This window comes from Crinia signifera, chromosome 5 (assembly GCF_055691185.1).
Source record: "Crinia signifera chromosome 5, ASM5569118v1, whole genome shotgun sequence".
Classification (NCBI taxonomy): Eukaryota; Metazoa; Chordata; class Amphibia; order Anura; family Myobatrachidae; genus Crinia; species Crinia signifera.
The window spans coordinates 283,485,146-283,506,436 of record NC_139221.1 but is presented as its reverse complement, the minus strand read 5'-3'; the positions used below and the strand labels follow the sequence as shown (position 1 = coordinate 283,506,436).

General features: G+C 43.6%; 1 protein-coding gene across 1 annotated transcript in view; it reads left to right on the top strand.

Annotated features, from left to right (window-relative positions):
• The window catches only part of ITGB8 (integrin subunit beta 8), a 135,779-nt gene that overhangs the window by 24,860 nt on the left and 89,628 nt on the right, over window positions 1–21,291 (top strand). Inside the window, exon 2 of the mRNA XM_083189134.1 lies at window positions 20,794–20,879. Coding sequence (XP_083045260.1) covers window positions 20,794–20,879 — 86 coding nt within the window. The remainder of the gene's footprint in view (window positions 1–20,793; window positions 20,880–21,291) is intronic.

Genomic DNA, 21,291 nt, shown 5'->3' with positions numbered 1-21,291 from the left:
GGGGATACGGTCATTGGGACACCAGCAAGTAGGTCGACACCATTAGGTCAACATGCAGGAAGGTCGACATGCAGGAAGGTCGACGGGTCATTAGGTCGACATAGGGTTTTTTACTGTTCTTTGAGCCAACATGTGCCGACAGGCGGTATTACATGCCCTACCATCCACTAGGGCATGGTGGGAGAATCAAATAGTGTGCCGAGGGTAGCGATGCACCGCGCCGGAAGCATGGCAAGTGTAGCGAGCCATGAGAGGGGACGCAGTGTTAGGGTATGTTTTAGTGTTTATGTTGACTGTGTCGACATTTAAGGGGAAAAGAGTAAGAAAAAAAACATGTTGCCTTTTTCACTGTCGACCTAATGACCCTGTTGACCTAATGACCCTCTCGACCTAACCCATGTCGACATTTAGTCATTTTGACCTTTCCCCGTGTCGGCCTTAAGGCATGTCAACCTAGTGGTGTTGATCTAATGCTTGTCGACCTACTTGCTGGTGACCTAATGATCATACCAATGCCCAGAATAGCAAGATGGTTTTGGTTGGAAGAGGAATACACTCTGGCAATTGATCATATATGAATATATTATGACATTCTGTTGGGCTAGTGGGCTAGTCATGGTAACTGGGTGTAAGGGGGAGGTGTTATATTCAAAGATTCAAAGGGATACAGGTGCGGCGTGTCAGTTGGTGTGTAAAGGTGTGTACACACACTGGCCAATATATCAACCGATCAAATGAAAGGACGATATATCGATGCACCATCAGCCAGTGTGTACCATTGATATATCTGTGAATAGCATCGTTTACAGATATATTGAGTCGGCAGTGCAATAAAGCCTATGTCCGAAATAACTAAATATTGTATATCGGTGCATCGTGCTGCTTGTAATGGCGATCCGCCAACCGCCCATGCAGTCGGTGCAGGAGCCGCAGGTGACTGACAGCTCAATAGGCTGGATGCGCCCGCTCGACGGTGATGTGAGTTCCGACGGATCAGGCAGCGTGTATGGAGTAAACGCTGCCAGATCTGTCTAACGATATATCTGCAGATCATTTGTTCTGCTGATATATCTACTAGTGTGTACCCAGCTTAAGGGGAAGAACGAAACCATTAAAAAATTGTAAAAAGAAAAGTTCAACCACTGTATGTGTTAAGAAAAAGAGATGGAGATTAAGTTATATAGTGTTCTATAAGGACAACAAGGAAAAGTCATGGAACGTCTACTAGAGTTAAAGAGAGAGAGAGGGCGCACAAAACACGAGAGAACGCCAATAATTGATGATTTAATAAATTGTATTTTTTGCATAAAGGCATATTTCATTTTTTTTTTTTAACTAAGATTATCTGGTACTTATGTAATATCTGGGCTCCCGTTTTTCTTATGAGACCGCGTCCCCTCGCTGCGCTCGCCACACTATATAAAATCAACTCCATGCGTAGTTGGATAGTAGGGGTATGAAAAAATGGGGTGCATTTAACATGGGAGCCCAGATAATACATAAGTACCGATTATCTATTTCATTGTTATTCTTATTATTTTGTTCTTTTATATCTTAGTTGAATATAGAATAGATTGATCCAGCATTATTAGAACAAAGATAAGTGAGCGCAATATATAAACATTTTTATATCTAACAATTACTACACTGACAGTAACATAAAATCACAGTAAAATAATAATTGTATCGCATATTGGCTCAGTGGATAAAGATGCAATAAAAGTTTTTTTTACTATATTTGATACAATTATTGTTTTACTGTGATTTTATGTTGCCATCAGTATTGTTATTAAATTGTTACATTTTATATATTGCGCTCTCTCATCTTTGTTCTTATGCTGCATTAAGTAATAGTCCAGATTACTATTTGTGAGCAGCATAACAATTGAATACCCATATCAATATCAATAGAATACCAAGCCTTTTCCAGCATAAGTGGGTCATGTTGTTGTTTTATACTGTGGTCCAGCATTAGTTAACCCTTGTTGAGGGCTAGTACCTCTGGGCAGCTGCACCAGTGATTTTACTTAAGTAAAGTGCGGTGGTAAGGGATTTTCCAGCACCAGAATGAGCGAGTTCACTTTGGGCAGCAGAAACCCTGGGGTGAAATTTAATAGGATGAGAGATTCAGAAAGTAAAGGATTTGGGGGCCCATTTATCAACTAATATTTGCGGCTAAATTCACGAAAACACATGTTTTCGGGGGTTAACCGCAAATATTAATATATCACTGAAATGTATCACAGGGGACCGCAGCAGGAATCTCCAATACCTGCTGCGATCCCCCCTCCCCTGCACCGCCTCCGGCCGCATCCCCCATAGGTTTCTATGGGGAATGCGAAGCTGCCCGATGTATTAACATCGGGCAGCCCGGCATCGCACCCCTGGGCTATCACCATTCTGGTATGGCGAAAGCCCATTGTAGCCTATGGCTACACATCGCACTGCCCAGGGGCTGGCTGGCAAGTTTTAGCCTGGGGGGCAAGTCCAGAGCACTGGCCCATAAGTAACAGTCACAGACCGTGACGTTTCTATTGCAGCACAGACTCCACACGCTGAAGCAGGAGGTGCCGTGGGGAGAGTCACACGCTGAAGCAGGAGGTGCCGTGGGGAGAGCTCCCAGCGTGCGCCGCCCACAGCAAAGAGTGCCAGTGTAGTAAGTCAATGAATGCCGGGCTGCAGGCTGGGCCTGGGTGCTGCCAGCCATGGCACATGGAGGGGGGGGTGAGCCAGAAAAGGACTTTACTGCACCTGCTGCTTGCCGCCTGTGAGACCAGAAGGGGATCGCAGCGCGGCCGCGGCTGTCACGTCACACGCTGAAGCAGGAGGTGCCGTGGGGAGAGCACATCCCTCCTCCTCCTCCCAGCGTGTGCCGCCCGCAGCAAAGAGTGACTGCCAGTGTAGTGAATGCCGGGCTGCGGGCGGGCGCGGCTCTAAATACACTCCCTTTTCTATATATTTAAACCGGCCCGCCGCACCAATTGATAAAGCGGCCCGGGGGGCACATGGCATCCTGCCCCCCGGCCCAGCCCGCCCCTGGCACTGCCCGAGCGGCAATGCGGTCATTGGGGTCGCGGGGGGGTCAGCGCGTAACCGCGCATGCGCAGGCCCCCCCCGGCTTCCGGCACCAGGCATCGCAGGGACGGGCTCCTTTCAGAGCCCTGTCCCTGCGCCCGGCAGATAATACATTGGGGCGAAATTATCTAATATTCCGCCCAGATCGCATTGTAAATGCATTGTAAATGCGATCAATGGTAAATGGGGGCCTTGGTAAGAAATCTCCAGTTTTTTTAAAGCAGCAACCATTTACACTGCAAAACCAGTTCGATTTTGCAGTGTAAATGATTGCCACTTTAAAAAACTGGAGATCTCACTTTCTGGATCTCTCATCCTATTAAATTTCACCCCATGTATGCAGCACTATACAATCCGTAGCATATATGCAAAGGGTGTGTGGTGTGCAAGGGGCCCTGCTAGAATAGGGATATCTTTGGCAAGATGGTTCAGATGAGAGTAAAGACCCTAGAGCAGGGCTGGGCAACACCGGCCCTCCAGATGTTAATGAACTACACATCCCAGGATGCTTTGCATTAGTTTTGCTATGTGGCCATGCTGAAACTGATGCAAGGCATGCTGGGATGTGTAGTTCATCAACATCTGGAGGGCCGGTGTTGCCCAGCCCTGCCCTAGAGAGCCAGATGTACTAAGCTTTGAAAAGTGATAAGGTTGAGAACTATAACAGCCAATCAGTTCCTAACAGTTATATTTTAAACAGCCTGTAAGATGCCAGTTAGACACTGTTTGGCGAGTACTTTGGGCCTGAGGGCGAGATGTACTAAGCCATAAAAAGTGATAAAAATGGAGAGTGATAAACCACTAACCAATCAGCTGCTACCTGTCATTTTTCAAACAGCCTGTGACATGGCAGGTAGGAGCTGATTGGCTGGTGGTTTATCACTCTCCATTTCATCTCTTTTCAAGCTTAGTACATCTGGCCCTCATTCTGGTTGGCTCGGTAAGCTGGGAAGATCGCAGCTTACCGAGTGCCAGAGAGGCCGTCCCGCAGAAACGCACAAAGCCTGACCATCAGTGTGTGTGATCCAGAATCTGACCCTTTATCAGTTTTCAAGGCTTTATCTGCCCCTAAATTATCTTAAGGAATGTTCCACCTTCCGGAAAAGGTCATTGTAAAGATGGCACTGCCAGCAAAAGGTGGGATGGACCACTACACAGAGTTGTGGCCTGTTATACATGGATTCACCAGGAGTTTCTAGGTCTTTGTGCACAAACACTGGGCCTTATTCTAGTTCACTCTTTCTGACAAAATCCTTCTTAGATGGACAAAACCATGTGCACTACAGGGGGGCAGATGTTACTTACCCATGTCGACCTAATGACCCAGTCGACCTTACCCATGTCGACCTAATGACCCTGTCGACCTAATGAACTTATCGACCTTATGACCATGTCGACCTAGATTTATGTTGACCTTCCTGCATGTCAAACTAGACATGTGTCGACCTAATGACTGTATAACAACTTGCTGGTGATGAACTGATCCACACCCAAATGCACTGGTAATTATCTATCGCCCTCCACAAATCCCATGAACAGGCCCCTAATGTCCTGAAAGCTGTATATCTACAGTTAATACAGAGGACCAGTGCTGAGGGGGATATATATATGTTCTATAAATGTATGAGTATAAATAGAGTGTTTTTTTATTTGTTATTTATTTTTGTTATTTTTTGTCTCATTGTATAGTTACTTTTTTTGTGTTGTTGTGTTAGTGATATGTCAAGGTAATGCATCTGTGAAACCTAATTTGAAGATTTGTGGGGTATATATATATAGTATATATAGTATTTTACTGAGTGCTTACGGCATTTGGCGGCGCAGACCCGTCCCGAAACGCAGTAGGCACTCAGTAAAATACGGCACTTTAAAGTGTCGTCTATTTCTGCATAGTATATTCAGCATACAGTAGGTGGTTCCCCTGAGTGGACAGGCACCCGGGTCAAGTTAATCCTTTACTGTCAAGTGGGAGTGAGTAGTGCTGGACCCCTGTCCTCTATATGTATATAATATATATATATATATATATATATATATATATATATTTAAATCAGGCATGGGGAGGGGGGAACCAACATTTATCTTGCCTCTGGGCAACTGGGATGCAGTTACACCACTGCTAAACATTGCCGATCCACCGTCTGGATACGATATAGATACCTGCTACTGTGCACATAATAAAGCACGTCCTCTATTACTTCCTCCTTGAGGGCACAACATTAAATTTAATGGCCAAGCTCTTATGTCTGCTGCAGTGGTATACATTCTTATTTTATTGGAAATACTAAAATGGCTTAGTTAAGCCAAAGATCCCCATCCCTTTACATCTACTTTACATCTACTAGAATATCTTTCACAAAACAAAAACAATTTTATTTTGGCACTTTCAAGTACAATGCAATGGCTACCCTGTGTTCAGCATACATCACTCCAGGATATGGCTATTGCAGAGCTTCAGAAACTTGCTCCATTTGTGGACAATGCCACCTCACCATGCTGACAGCAAGGACAGCTGCATAAAATAGCCTGCTGTCCCAGGGCCAGGTGCACTAAGCTTCAAAAGTGATAATATGGAGAGTGATAAACAACCAACCAATCAGCTCCTGCCTGACATTTTTCAAACACATTCTGTGACATAGCAGGTAGGAGCTGATTGGCTGGTTGTTTATCACGCTCCATTTTATCACTTTCGAAGCTTAGTGAATCTGGCCCCCAGAGAGGGAAGAGCCACAGTATTGTTTCCTTGAAAATCCAGCATTTTCCATATTTATCTATGACCCCACTGTGTGCGGAGGAATTGTTGGCACTGGTCATATTTTCTTACACTACAGTTAAACTCGTCCACTCTGATTGAAACCCACTGACAGGAAATAGTAGGAAAAGGTGGATGCAGGTTAAAAGAAATAATCAATACCCTCCAAATTGGATCAAAGACTGCAAAAAAAAAAAAAATTAACCCCCTCTAATCCAGCCAAATTATACGTATAATTGAGAAATCCAACAATGGGGCTTTAATCTCGTGAGGTTTATAGAGCCTTCTGTCATTTTATCCCCTGTAAACAAAATAGATTGCTGTGGGGGAAATATCATAAGAGATACCGATATTAATATTGCTTTCAAATAATAACAAATGCATATAAAAATGACAGAACTGCAACTGATATATAGTTTAATATTCACTTCTTACAAATCAGCATCTCGCCATATGACATAAATTACTGACTTAAGCTACGTGGAAAACCATATGTGCATTGTGCTGCTGAATCAAGTAAAATGCTAAAAAAAAATGTGTTTTGCTTAACAATTACTTTGGTCTCTGGGGATCTAAGTACGTTTTTTGCAGAGTTGCTGTCACACTGAAATCTATTCACGAGATCACATTGAGGTCTGAGAACTTTTTACGTTTATTCTTTCCCCCAAGAATATCTGTGTCAAAGCAGCAATATTATTATTTTTCATTTTATTATTATTGATTTATAAGGCAGTGCCCAGAAATGCTGGAAGACAATGGGACGTAAAACAGGTACATACTCTTTAAGGTTGACAACTTAGTGTGGGTGGTATAGTTAGGAGTAGGGTAGGTGTGAGGGTATATTAATGTGGGTAGTGTAGTTAGGAGTAGAGTAGGTGTGAGGATGTATTAGTGTTGTTAGTATAGTTAGGAGTAGGGTAGGTGTGAGGGTGTATTAGTGTGGGTAGTATAGTTAGGAGTAGGGTAGGTGTGAGGGTGCATTAATGTGGGTAGTATAGTTAGGGGTAGATTAGGTGTGAGGGTGCATTAATGTGGGTAGTATAGTTAGGATTAGGGTAGGTGTGAGGGTGCATTAGTGTGGGTAGTATAGTTAGGAGTAGGGTAGGTATGAGGGTGTATTAGTGTGGGTAGTATAGTTAGGGGTAGAGTAGGTGTGAGGGTGTATTAGTGTGGGTAGTTTAGTTAGGAGTAGGGTAGGTGTGAGGGTGTATTAGTGTGGGTAGTATAGTTAGGAGTAGGGTAGGTGAGAGGGTGTATTAGTGTAGGTAGTATAGTTAGGAGTAGGGTAAGTGTGAGGGTGTATTAGTGTGGGTAGTATAGTTAGGAGTAGGGTAGGTGTGAGGGTGTATTAGTGTGGGTAGTATAGTTAGGAGTAGGGTAGGTGTGAGGGTGTATTAGTGTGGGTAGTATAGTTAGGAGAAGGGTAGGTGTGAGGGTGTATTAGTGTAGGTAGTATAGTTAGAAGTAGGGTAGGTGTGAGGGTGTATTAGTGTGGGTAGTATAGTTAGAAGTAGGGTAGGTGTGAGGGTGTATTAGTGTGGGTAGTGTAGTTAGAAGTAGGGTAGGTGTGAGGGTGTATTAGTGTGGGTAGTGTAGTTAGGAGTAGAGCAGGTGTGAGGGTGTATTAGTGTGGGTAGTATAGTTAGGAGAAGGGTAGGTGTGAGGGTGTATTAGTGTGGGTAGTATAGTTAGAAGTAGGGTAGGTGTGAGGGTGTATTAGTGTGGGTAGTATAGTTAGAAGTAGGGTAGGTGTGAGGGTGTATTAGTGTGGGTAGTATAGTTAGGAGAAGGGTAGGTGTGAGGGTGTATTAGTGTGGGTAGTATAGTTAGAAGTAGGGTAGGTGTGAGGGTGTATTAGTGTGGGTAGTATAGTTAGAAGTAGGGTAGGTGTGAGGGTGTATTAGTGTGGGTAGTGTAGTTAGAAGTAGGGTAGGTGTGAGGGTGTATTAGTGTGGGTAGTGTAGTTAGGAGTAGGGCAGGTGTGAGGGTGTATTAGTGTGGGTAGTATAGTTAGGAGTAGGGTAGGTGTGAGGGTGTATTAGTGCTGTTAGTATAGTCAGGAGTAGGGTAGGTGTGAGGGTGTATTAGTGTAGGTAGTATAGTTAGGAGTAGGGTAGGTGTGAGGGTGTATTAGTGTGGGTAGTATAGTTAGGAGTATGGTAGGTGTGAGGGTGTATTAGTGTGGGTAGTATAGTTAGGAGTAGGGTAGGTGTGAGGGTGTATTAGTGTGGGTAGTATAGTTAGAAGTAAGGTAGGTGTGAGGGTGTATTAGTGTGGGTAGTATAGTTAGAAGTAGGGTAGGTGTGAGGGTGTATTAGTGTGGGTAGTATAGTTAGGAGTAGGGTAGGTGTGAGGGTGTATTAGTGTGGGTAGTATAGTTAGGAGGATGGTAGGTGTGAGGGTGTATTAGTGTGGGTAGTATAGTTAGGAGTGGGGTAGGTGTGAGGGTGTATTAGTGTGGGTAGTATAGTTAGAAGTAAGGTAGGTGTGAGGGTGTATTAGTGTGGGTTGTATAGTTAGAAGTAGGGTAGGTGTGAGGGTGTATTAGTGTGGGTAGTATAGTTAGGAGTAGGGTAGGTGTGAGGGTGTATTAGTGTGGGTAGTATAGTTAGGAGTAGGGTAGGTGTGAGGGTGTATTAGTGTGGGTAGTATAGTTAGGAGGATGGTAGGTGTGAGGGTGTATTAGTGTGGGTAGTATAGTTAGGAGTGGGGTAGGTGTGAGGGTGTATTAGTGTGGGTAGTATAGTTAGAAGTAAGGTAGGTGTGAGGGTGTATTAGTGTGGGTTGTATAGTTAGAAGTAGGGTAGGTGTGAGGGTGTATTAGTGTGGGTAGTATAGTTAGGAGTAGGGTAGGTGTGAGGGTGTATTAGTGTGGGTGGTATAGTTAGGAGTAGGGGAGGTGTAAGGGTGTATTAAGGTGGGTAGTATAGTTAGGAATAGGGTAGGTGTGAGGGTGTATTAATGTGGGTAGTATAGTTAGGAGTAGGGTAGGTTTAAGGGTGTATTAGTGTGGGTAGTGTAGTTAGGAGTAGGGTAGGTGTGAGGGTGTATTAGTGAGAGTAGGGGAGGTGTGAGGGTGCATTAGTGTGGGTGGTATAGTTAGGAGTAGGGTAGGTGTGAAGGTGTATTAGTGTGGGTAGTATTGTTAGGAGTAGGGTAGGTGTGAGAGTGTATTAGTGTGGGTAGTATTGTTAGGAGTAGGGTAGGTGTGAGGGTGTATTAATGTGGGTAGTGTAGTTAGGAGTAGGGTAGGTTTAAGGGTGTATTAGTGTGGGTAGTGTAGTTAGGAGTAGGGTAGGTGTGAGGGTGTATTAGTGAGAGTAGGGGAGGTGTGAGGGTGCATTAGTGTGGGTGGTATAGTTAGGAGTAGGGTAGGTGTGAAGGTGTATTAGTGTGGGTAGTATTGTTAGGAGTAGGGTAGGTGTGAGGGTGTATTAGTGTGGGTAGTATTGTTAGGAGTAGGGTAGGTGTGAGGGTGTATTAGTGCTGTTAGTATAGTTAGGAGTAGGGTAGGTGTGAGGGTGTATTAGTGTGGGTAGTATAGTTAAGAGTAGGGTAGGTGTGAGGGTGTATTAGTGCTGTTAGTATAGTTAGGAGTAGGGAAGGTGTGAGGGTGTATTAGTGTTCCAGTAATCCAGCACCAGCCCTGAAGCTTCTTTCCAGCTCAAAGGCCCCCCCGCCCCCATGATTCCTAAGCCCCAGCAAGCCCCCTTTTGTCCCTGCAGCCCCAGTGTCTCTCCAGCTCTACCCAGCTCCCTTCTTTCTCTCAAGCCATAGACGGCCCACTTCTGTATTACAATGCCCCCAGTCTCAGCTAGCCTCCTTCTGTCTTTCCAGCCCAATTCTTTCTCAGCAGCTCTCCACAGCCCCGTTCTGTCCCTTCATACCCAGACAGCTACAGTACTCTCTTTATCTCCAACCCCACAGTGACTCTCCAGCTCCATCCACTCCATCCCTTACTTCAGCCCACAGTCACCTTCTTCTCACTGTAGCTGATCCTCTTTACACCATTGCTTCCCCATGCTGTGTTGTGAAAAAAGACCTGAAAGTTTTTTGTTCATGCTACAAGCATGATCCTCAGACCCCAAAGATAGATCCATCTATAACTGCTGCCTGCACCAACGCAGTGATCAGCCGGGTTGAGGTAGCAGTTATAGATTCCCCTAGTTCCCCCTTATAGCTGGCACCCAGATGCAATTTCTTCCATTTCCTCAGAGAGTAGGCATGCAGGTGCATTATTATGGTTAGTATAGGCTGTGGTGATTGTGTGAGAGTGAGACTAGATGTAGTAACAGAGAAGTCTTTTAGACAAGAATGAGCGGTGGTTACCAGGGTCATTGGATCCATCCAGTCATTGTCACCAGTCAAATAAGGAGCACAGAGAAAGCACTTAGGAAGTTTCTAGTACTAATTCCAGCTTCCAGAGATATTGTTATTTACTAGTCCAAAGTGCTGGGAGTTCATATCCAATTTCAATTTGATATCTGCAATGACTGAAGGTGTACATATATAGTTATATTTTTCTCTGTAGTGTTTGATTTGAATAACTAATAACTAAGGTTGTGTTCTGGTTTAAGTTTGTGTCCTACTGATAAAGTCCACTTATATTCCAAGTGGTTCCTTAGATAACATAGTTTAGAACGAGCAGATTGCTGTGATTCTTTAGGCAACAATGTGCTAAATAAAGGTCAAGTCTGGGACTTAAGTCATATCACTATACAAACTGAACTGACACTTACGTAGTCAGAAAACCTTGTTCTATCAAGAGCTCTTAATTCACTCTTCTATTTTGGTGGGAAAATGATGTCATACTTACCAAGCATTCACATTTCGTGAGGCACCCTCTCAAACCAGAAGGTAAAATAAATAGCTTCATATCATGCACCAGATAACAGTGGGTACAGTCAGTGGGTTTCTGAATTCATGGTAATAATGACTAAGAGCTTAACCCTTTCATGTCCAACATCTAGTCAGGCTCAACAGCCCTAGCGCTAGTAGCAGATCTAGTCTAGTGCTAATGTCACTACATCTGATGAGGTCTGAATTATTTGAAAACAAAACGCGCCAGATATGTTCCTTTGCGACTAGCACTGGACCGGTCTGTACAACATCCTCATCTTGGTTATAAATAGAGTTAAGACAGTCATGTCATTAGTTTATGTGGTTGGAGTAAAACTGGTAGTACTTAATTTTTGCCTGTGGGAGGTGAAAAATATCATTGATAGATGATAAATGAGACAAATATTTGAAACATTTAAATATTAGCTCATCTCCATTAATATCGCTTCACTTTTATTCTTGTCATGGCTACAGACATGAAATGTATATGTTTTAGAAAGGAAAATTATCAACAAGATACAGTCATCGTTCTATTGATGTCTGAGCAACTGTGAACAACGGTGTTCCACCTCTGACATTCAAATTTTGCTGCAGCTTTGCTCTTGGGGCCCGGTTCATGTTTGTAAGTAAAGAAAAAAAAGCAAGTACCTGGGCAAAACCATATTCCACTGCAGGTGGGGCATATGTAGCAGGCTCAGAGAAATTTAGATTTTGTTGGGGTATGTTCAAAGTAAAATGTAAATTGCAGTGTAAAAATAAAGTAGTCTAACATTTGTGTGCTACATGGAAAAGCAGCAATTTTTTACCCTGCACACAATCATTTTAAATGCATTTGCTCACCTTTCATGACAACATGATTTGTTCCAGATACATACAGCCAGCCACAATATCTATTATTTATAAATGTACTAGCTACAAGCCAGTCAAAATGATGGAACAACATAGCACGAATGTCAGCATCCGAACAGATCAACACGTAAAACTGCTCCATTAGGCCCCATCTAGTGGCTGCCTGCACGCAAAACAATTGAAATGCCCCCATAGAGGTGAGAGATGGCAGGGTTAGCCTTTTATTATATAGTATTGTATATACTATTTGTGTGTCTATTTTCCCACGTATGAGGTGTGCTATTGTTTAATTCTATTATGAATGTGTATGGTGGAGTTTGTGTTTTCTTTGTTGCTGGATAAAGTGTCTTTTGTAGCCATTGTGTAACAGGTCCTGCACGGTGTTCAGCAGACACGTTGCTAGTTTGTCTACAGTGTATGGCATGCGGAAGATAGAACAGACTGTTGCCAAACATTTGCTTCAGGAATTTCTTGGATGATCATCAACACTGAATCAATACTGGCACTATACGGGAAAGTACTGCATTCTCTACAAAATAACCATTAGAATCATTTAGCAATAATAAATACAGATAGCCCAAAATCCAAGATAGAACACACTTCAATGTAACAAATTTGTTGCTTTTTTTTATTATTTAGTGTTTAGTTTTGGTTCTAACTGCTGTATTTTGGAATAGTTACGCCCCATACACACTAAGGAGGTTATTCTGGTTGGTGCGGAACTTTCCGAATTCTTTCGGAGCAGACCGCATCGACCAGAATAATGCCCTAAGCGATATTGTTCATAATATCGCTCAGAAAGGGCTTCCTCCCTTGTCCAGCATGTCCGGATGAGGAAGGTCCGAGTCAACGACGGCCATGCTGCAATGGCCATCACTCCCGCCACCATCGCACACCTCGGATCTGGCATCGGCAAGTGTGTATGGCACTTTAGTTTATCTGTCTGTATTGTGTCTAACACATTTTTTTTTTTGGTCATTTTGGTAGCATGTCCCATCAGTTTTACTCTGTTGTGGATCCCCAATGGTTTTATTCATGTGTTCTGCTACCTGGAAGAATACATAAGTACACAAACTGTGGTACTTTCACACCGCACCTCGACCCGGGGTCCATACGTCACCGTAACAAAAATCAGTTTACAAAAAATTGGTTTACAAAAAGGCCTGATTCTGGTTTGCTCAGTAAGCTGCGAACATCGCAGCTTACTGAGCACCAGAGATGCCACCCAGCCGAATGCCCCCCGCTGCCGATTTACCTTGGTACCATGCGAGGAGATGCGTAACGAAGGCACACCCCCTTACATGCCTCCGCTGCAGGAGAAGTCATTTGATGGTCGCTAACCATTGAATGATCTCTCCTAGCTTCACAAATAAAAGTCAGTGGAAACTGACTTTTATTTGCAAACGCCAGGACAAAGACGGGGTGGGCGGCTAACGTCCTCTTACGCCAGCCCGCACGTCCCGGGCAGCCATTGTCCCACCCTCGCACCCATGGAAACACCCAGCATTTTTATGCGGATGCCCATAATATGCTGCGCGTTCCCAGCCACCGTCCACCCTGCCCCGATCCTTGCGAATGGCTCGATGGTTTAATTTTATATATTAACTTTGTCAAATGTAGCGTAATTCATTCTATTTTATTTTCCTCTTCAAATAAAATGTGTTCTTTATAGTTGTATTTCTTTATAGCTTTAGTAAAAACGAATACAAATTCTCAGCATATACTAGTGTTTAACATAGAGACATAGAATTTGACGGCAGATAAGAACCACTTGGCCCATCTAGTCTGCCCCTTTTTTAAACATGTTTCCTCAAACCATATTTGATCCTTATTTTGTTGTAAGGATATCAATATGCCTATCCCAAACATGTTTAAATTGCTCTAATGTATTTAACTTTACCAACTCTGATGGGAGGCTATTCCACTTATACACTACCCTTTCTGTGAAGTAATTCTTCCTCAAATTTCCCCTGAATCTTAGTTTAGTTCCATCACAATGGAATACTACAAAAAAAAAACAACCCTTGCTTTTTAATATCATATAACAAAACGAGATCAAAAATAAGAAGAGAAAGATAAAGTAGAAAACAACCAGCTCCTAAACTTTTTCGGGGTGGGGTTGAAAAATGAGAGAAACTTATTGGTTGGTATTTTATCTCTTTCCAGTTTATAATGCTCCAAAATGTTATACATCTCCCATATTATTTGTACAATGCTCCTCAGCAACTGAGCCTCTTGACATTCCATTCCACAGTCCACTTTCACCTATTTCCTTCCCAAACAAGGCTTACATGGGTTTCATGATTACAAATTCCATGGCCATGGCCATACGATGGAAGCAGCTGGAGAATAACATTGAGATATGCGTTAAGGATGCCAGTATTCAGAATACCAATGCCAGAATCCCATCATTGGTGGGAAGACTGGTGTTGGAACTCGCTTACAATGTCGATACCAACCAGAATCAGCTTCCCCATATGTAAGTATGCAGGACATTCTAGAGTTTGGCTGTGGAGGTGGTATGGTTAGGTTTAAGCGGTTTAGGTGAGGGTAGGGTTAGGCTGCGGTGGTGGTAAGCATTAGGCACTAAAAACAGAGGGTTATTCTGGGTAATATTTTGGATGGTTTTGCCAATTCTGATGGGTTGGAACAATAAAATAGGTACTTGTTTCCTAGCACGGCGCCCGCAATTTTTATCTTATGCCATCGGGTCTATCTGATCGGGTCGCATCGCATCGCATACGATGTAATCAGACCCGATTTTTAATTGTACAGCCACCCTGATGGGTGATTACTATGTTAAATGCACCCCCAGACCCGATTTTTCATTGTACAGCCACCCTGATGGGTGATTGCTATGCTAAATTCACCCCCATTGTTAACGCCACCCCCACTATCAATGCCAATCCGAAGCGTGGCAAGCACAGCGAGCCCGCGAGGGGCGGCGGTACGCTTCCTCTGACCTTTTCATACTCTCACTATCCACATCGGCGTGGAGTTACACTTATATAGTGTGGCGAGCGCAGCGAGCCACCGAGCTTGAAGCTTGGCGAGCAGACGCGGATTAGTTCACATGTATTCCGCATCCCCTCGTGGGGCTCGCTGCGCTCACCATGCTTCGGGCTCGCTGCGCTCACCACACTATCTAAAATCAACTCCACGCCGATGTGGATAGTGGGGGTATGAAAAGGTCAGAGGAAGCGTACCGCTGCACCTCGCGGGCTCGCTGCGCTCGCCGTGCTTTGGGTTGGCGTTGATAGTGGGGGTGGCGTTAACAATGGGTGTGCATTTAACATAGTAATCACCCATCAGGGTGGCTGTACAATAAAAAATTGGTTCTGGGGGTGCATTTAACATAGTATTCAGCCATCAGGGTGGCTGTACAATGTAAAATCGGGTCTGATCGCGTTGCATTGCATCGCATGCCATTGTAATGGCATGCGGTGCGATATTAAAATTGTACATTCTGCTCTTAAAACCCTAAAATCGAGTCCCATCGCATACCTTAAGTACTGGTATGCAATGGCATACGACGGGTGCCGTGCTAGGAAACAAGTACCATAAAATGTTCATATTGTCCAGTGTGTATGCTGTATGTCATTGACAATGCACACTTTCATGCATCATCAGTAGCATCCTCTATCTGTACATGTAGGATGATGGAGGACATTGCAAGCTAGGGCCATGCTGCATTTTGTCCCTGGTCTCTTGCACTAAGGCACTAAGGGGGTACAGTTAGCTTAGTCTCGGGGGGAGGGTTAGGCATTAACAGTTGGTGGTGGTGGTTTGAGTTAACATGCGGGGGAAATTAGGGTTAGGCTGCTAGTATGGAGGGTTATATTTAGTGGAGGGGGGAGGTTATCATTCTTAGCTAGCAGGTGTCGGGATTCATTTGGATATCGTGGTTGGTCTTCGAACTGCTGGAACCTTCTGAAATGCAGTCTGATGCGTTCAGCCCAACTGTAAGCTCGCAACATCTTCCAGAGAGTTATAATACATCATGAATACAGCACCTTTTACAAAACAACTTTACTTAGTAGCTTATACTTTTTGAATTTGAAGGCTGAAAACTCAAAGCTGTCTCTATGGAAATGCTGAATCAACGCCCTCAACATCACTTATTTTAAGACTTGTATAGGCCAACTGAGTACAATACCATAAAGAGCTCAAATAAACTCAGGATTGTACGATCATCTACAAAGCACTTTGGAGAAAAGCGTTCCAATAATTTAGGTATAAAACTATGAATTAAACAATACACTGGTTAGTTGGGTTCAGTTTAAAAGTTTCCATATTTCTCAGACATGTATTATTGTGTTTGGGAAAATGGAAAATAGTTTCAGGAAGGCAGTATTTCATGTAGCAAAGAAGGTGTAACTTCACACATTCCAATTATTATATGGCGACTGCTCTCTGTTTGTATTTCCATATCAAACCTTTATTAGGAAATGTTACATTACACAGACAGTTATGCACTGATCAAGCTACAATAGAGCCTTCACATTGCACCTAACAAGCACTCCAATAATGTCTGATGGTGAGCCAACAACATTACACTTTGTAGTGAGCGTACAAAGGATACCTATCATTGCTTTTGAAGTCTCCTATATAAACTTTCTTCACTCTGATCATGGCAGCTGGTACCGTTGTTAAAGCGACAGGTGCATGTTTATAATGAAGGCTTACATTCGCTGCCAGAATTGATTCCACAAGTATAATTAGTGGGAGGAGCTAATAACCAGCATCGTAAATAGATTTTTATTGGGAATTCCAGAGGTGTTTGCCATGCCACCGACAAGATCATAACCCTTTTTGGAGAGATGGGACCCTCTCACTCTTGAATTCAAAATGTTGGGAGGTATATAGTAGAATTTAAAAAGGAGAAGAGAAATGAAGATGATTTTGCATTGGACACATTTAATAATACATATTTCTATGATCCAGTTTCCTAAATAGGGCACATCATATAACAAATGACAATGTAATTTGTTGTTTTTTAAGTTATTTGGCAAAATGTCTGCCAGGCGATCCTAATGCATCAATATTCTGCGCTCGAAAATGTGACAGTTGGTGAACTCTCCAGATGCACTGTCTGAGGGACCTGGAACATGTGACCTGCCGGGTGGTCTGAAAACTGTGACAGTTATTTGCAGCCACCCACAAAGAAGGGGGTGAAATGTGATAAAATGTTCCACCCAGCAAACCTTTGCCTGGTTGAAACCGGGCACATCAGCTTGTGGCCTTTATTTTTTCCCCCTTAAAACAGATGCAACAAATGTAGAAGAATATAAAAAAATAAAAGATGTGTGAACTAATAAAAGGATAAGGGGTTTATTTACTAAGATGGGAGTTCTACTGAAGATGGGATGTTGATATGGGCAAATCATATGGATGGCCAGTCAGCGGATGGGATGCTGATGGTGATGTGACTCACAGCGGCATCCCGTCACACAGAATCCTGACAGTGGTCTGTTAAATATACTTTACTTCTCCCTGTGCCCTAATAACCCTCCTTACCTAAGGCTTGTTTGCATCTCAGCCAGGTCTCATTAGGATGAACGGGAGTCTGTTCACTTCAGTGCATAGCGCAGAGATAAAACGGCAGAGATAAAAACGCAGAGCGCAGACGCTATGTTCATCCACACAAGAGAACACCTCTGTACTCATGATCGGGATGCCGGTTCTGCAATGTGGCACCGATTTTATCTTTAATATACAATACATGTGATACTTTGTTGCCTGGTTCCCCTTTCACCAAAACTGTACCTCTCTCTCTCTCTCTCTCTCTCTCTTTTTCTCATCTTTTTTTTCTTAATCTATTATAATGTTACATGAACGGTCATTCAGAATAATGGTACTTCAACATTAGTTAAAGTCTTCAAAATGTTATTGACTGTGGTAATCATTGTTAATTCTTCTTGGTAATGTTAGTGTTATTTTCAACACGCACTTATGTATTTTGAACTACAGGTGCATCCCTTATCCGAAATGCTTTGGATAAGGGATTTTTTCGGATTAGTACAGTATATATATTTTTGCCATACTTACCTAGTCTCCTGGTGGTGCCCCGATGATCCCCCGGGGTCCACGGCGGCCTTCAGGACCATCTTTTGCGCCATATCCGGTCCCAGGGGTGCATTGCACAAGTGCGTGAGCATGCCGGTGACATCACAGGTGTGCCCACGCACTCGCGCAGTGCACCCCTGGGACCCAGCTATGCCGCTGAAGAGGATCCCGGAAGCTGCCATGGATATCGGGGGGGGACAAGGTAAGTATGAAAAAAGGGGTGTGGTCGGGGGGGACAACCCCCCCCCCCCCTAAATATTCTGAAAAACCACGGATTTCAGAATATTTCGGATTTTGGAATACACAGTTAAGGGAGACTGACCTGAAATAGTTTTTTGAATGGAGCCATCTTTTTCTTGTGCTAATGCTAATGATCATACAGCTTATTCTTTTTTTGGAACATGTTGCATCATTGATGCAACCAATTTGCATGAATTGCCCGCCACTACAGTATGCAGGAATCCATGCACTAAGTTCTGTTGTCCCATGGACATACTCTGCAAATGAGATAACTCCATAACATCACATTCCAATGGTCAAAATTGTATTGTTTAACAGACCACATGTATGCTCTTTGTATCGTATATGTAATCAGGGCATCATTAACCTTAATAACACCCGGTACGTTTTGTAGACTCCATGCTACTTAGATGGGGGTTTGACTTTGCTGGTTGGGTGCTTGGCTTTGCTGGAAGGAGGCATGGCGTTACAACCCTTGTTTTTGTCAGTTTCGGGCCCAGGAAATGTTGGGTTGACCACCAGAGACTGTCTTGTCTGTAGTACTGTGTCTTTTACTGTGACAGGAGCCGAGCGCTGCACATAATGTTACAGTGCAGCACCTGGCTCCTTTCTCTGAGGAGGAGCTCACAATTTGGTACTAGTCATTGGCCGTTGACACCCAGGTGCACTATGCAAACGTCAGTAATTAGAATTGCAATACATTTTGCATTAAATATAGTTTTTTGCATAATCTTGGCCAGGGTTATGGGCTTACCCACCATGTCCAGGAATCCTAATCAGGTACAGTAAGTCATTCTAAGGGTTTAAGTATGGGGCATGAGTCATTGCCAAAAAACAGCCCACCCAAACTTAGGGTATAAGGCATCACACTAGGGAAGCAAGTGAAGTGCTAAGCTCCATACATTCCTTGACGATTTTCAGCACCTGATATCATTAATGATCTAATGCATACACAATGAATGATATTGTGAATGATATCGTTAACAATGTTGTTCAGTGAAGTCGACCATTCCTATTCTAATCAGTACAGTCAACATTGAGCTGCATGTTCAGATGATGGATGGCATCATAATGGTGCTCTACTCTGTTTAGGGAAAACTGGACATATCCTCATGTATCTAAACGGGTGCCGGACGGGGTCCCGACAGGCATTTACCTGTCAAAACACCAACAGCCGGGTTCCTGACGGCCACCTGTTATTTTCCACCTATTTTACACCTATTTTACACCTACTCTATTCTCCCTCCCCCATAGAGGGAGAATAGAATATGTGGCGAGCGTAGCGAGCCACCGTGCCCGCGGCGTGGCGAGCGCAGCGAGCCCGCAAGGGGCTTAGTTGCGCTCACCATGAGTCCGGGCAGTCGGGATCCCAACATCGAGCTAATGACTGTCGGGATCCCGCCTGTCGGACCTCTGTACCACACCCACCTTAACCTATGTCATATAGTTTATAAACATGCAAGCAGGGCATGTGTTTGTTTCCAGTGTTAAAGTACCAGTAAGTTGGTGCTATATAAATCATTGTTAAATAAATACATATAATAATTAAAGGAACTTTCCCTTTGTTTAATATGGTCTCTGGAGCATGATCTGCATTGAATACCTGCGGCATTGCATTTGATTATAACTCTTCCAAATAACAATTTATATATCCCCTGAGCCGTGTAGAGCCATGGCCATGTTATAAAGGCACACCCATAGATTTTGGCCAGGCTCAAATACTGTAAACAGTCTCCCTCATCCCAGGTTGATCTCTGCAGCAAGGTGGCACCTGTGATGTTGAAAGATCTTTTTTTCCTTCCAGTGGTATTGAGAACAACAAAGCCAGTCCTTTGTAGTTCCATTCTCATACCACTGGCACAACAATACTTGTTAAACTGCCGGAATGCATAAAATGACACTGGCAAGAGAGCGTCCTGCCCTGCAAGTGCGAGGAGTTATTATTATACGATTCTGCGTGAGGAAGGATTAGTATATTTTACGCTTTGTGCACACTGATCCACAGCTTGGACTTTTACTATTTATTTTTATGAAACTTTATAGTCTTCTTTTAAGATTGTCTATTGTGCTACAAATGTTTGCCTGCATGTTAGCACAAAAACAGGTTTGTCTGCTTTTGTGTAATGAAAATGGTTCTGGTTCTTATCCAATAATATTCAGATAAGTGTTACTCAGTTACACATATAATACAAACACATTCATAATATACAGGGCTAGGCAAGGCCTGACCACTGTGCAACTACACATCTCAGCATGACATGCCACAGATTTGCTGGTAGGGCCTGCTAAAACAGCAGCAGGGCATGCTGGGATGTGTCACTCTACAGTAGCGGAGTCCAACATGTTACCTTCTCCTTAACTATAGCAATAAATGGACAATAAAACGGCCTTCTCTCGCCAGGGTCGCGCACGCACGAGACGCTCGTGTGTGCCCCGTGGCTACAGAGCTGGCTCCACCGCCCGCCGCCTCCCCCGGTGCCCCTCGCAGCCCCACCGTCCCCCCTATCCATGCCCTCCCTGAAGAGGAGATGGGCAGGATGCCGCCGCCGCACCGTCCTGAAACTGGGATGCTCATGCGTGTGAGACGCACGAGCCTCCCAGTCAGATGGAGCGCCTATGAGCCGGCGATCGCCAGCGCAGGCATGCTGGCGATCCCCGGCCAAGGATCAGAGGCGCTCCATCTGTACTTTTATTTTTAACAAGAGTTAACATGCAAATGTAGAATAAATTATGTTTATTTTATACAAGAATCTTGTGTGGTAAAAAAGGAAAAAAAGAGGGGTTTCGCATTGGAATATATTTGAGTAGTTTTCCAGTGAAGGTTAGACAGTGAGAAGATCTGATATGATGTTCTGAACATTGTCACCTTTATGCACTGTATGTGGCAGCTTTCACAATGTCTGTCAGTGTAACGATTCCCCTTCATACAAACATTACATTGTACATTCATATGCGCTCTCTTTCTCTTGCAGCCGAAAACAAGTGTTCCTCTGCAAACACATCTTCCTGCACAAAATGCCTTGCCCTTGGCCCAGAATGTGGATGGTGTACTCAGGAGGTGAGTCATTTGTTTATTCATTATTTACTGGAACATACAGAATTATGATTAACTTGTGTTTAATGGAATTTGGCCAGTGGCAGTTGTGATCCCATGAAACAAATATGATCTACATTATAATCAAGTAATACAATGGAGATTGAATGAGTTTCTGCATTTTCGCATATTACTAGTTACCAGCCCGTGGAAATGATGGAAAACCATAACCGTAATATCAGCACCGGTGGCTGTGCGTGCCCGAACGGTGCAACACTTCAATTGCTCCATAAGGCGCCATCCAGTCCTCCCAAATTTGGTGGGTCAAAACCAAACCCAATCCAGTGCTACAAAGGAGGTCTAATCCAAACCAAGTCCCAGTTCGGATTCACACCAAAACAGGGGGGTCCACGCATATATCTACTGTACATAGGAG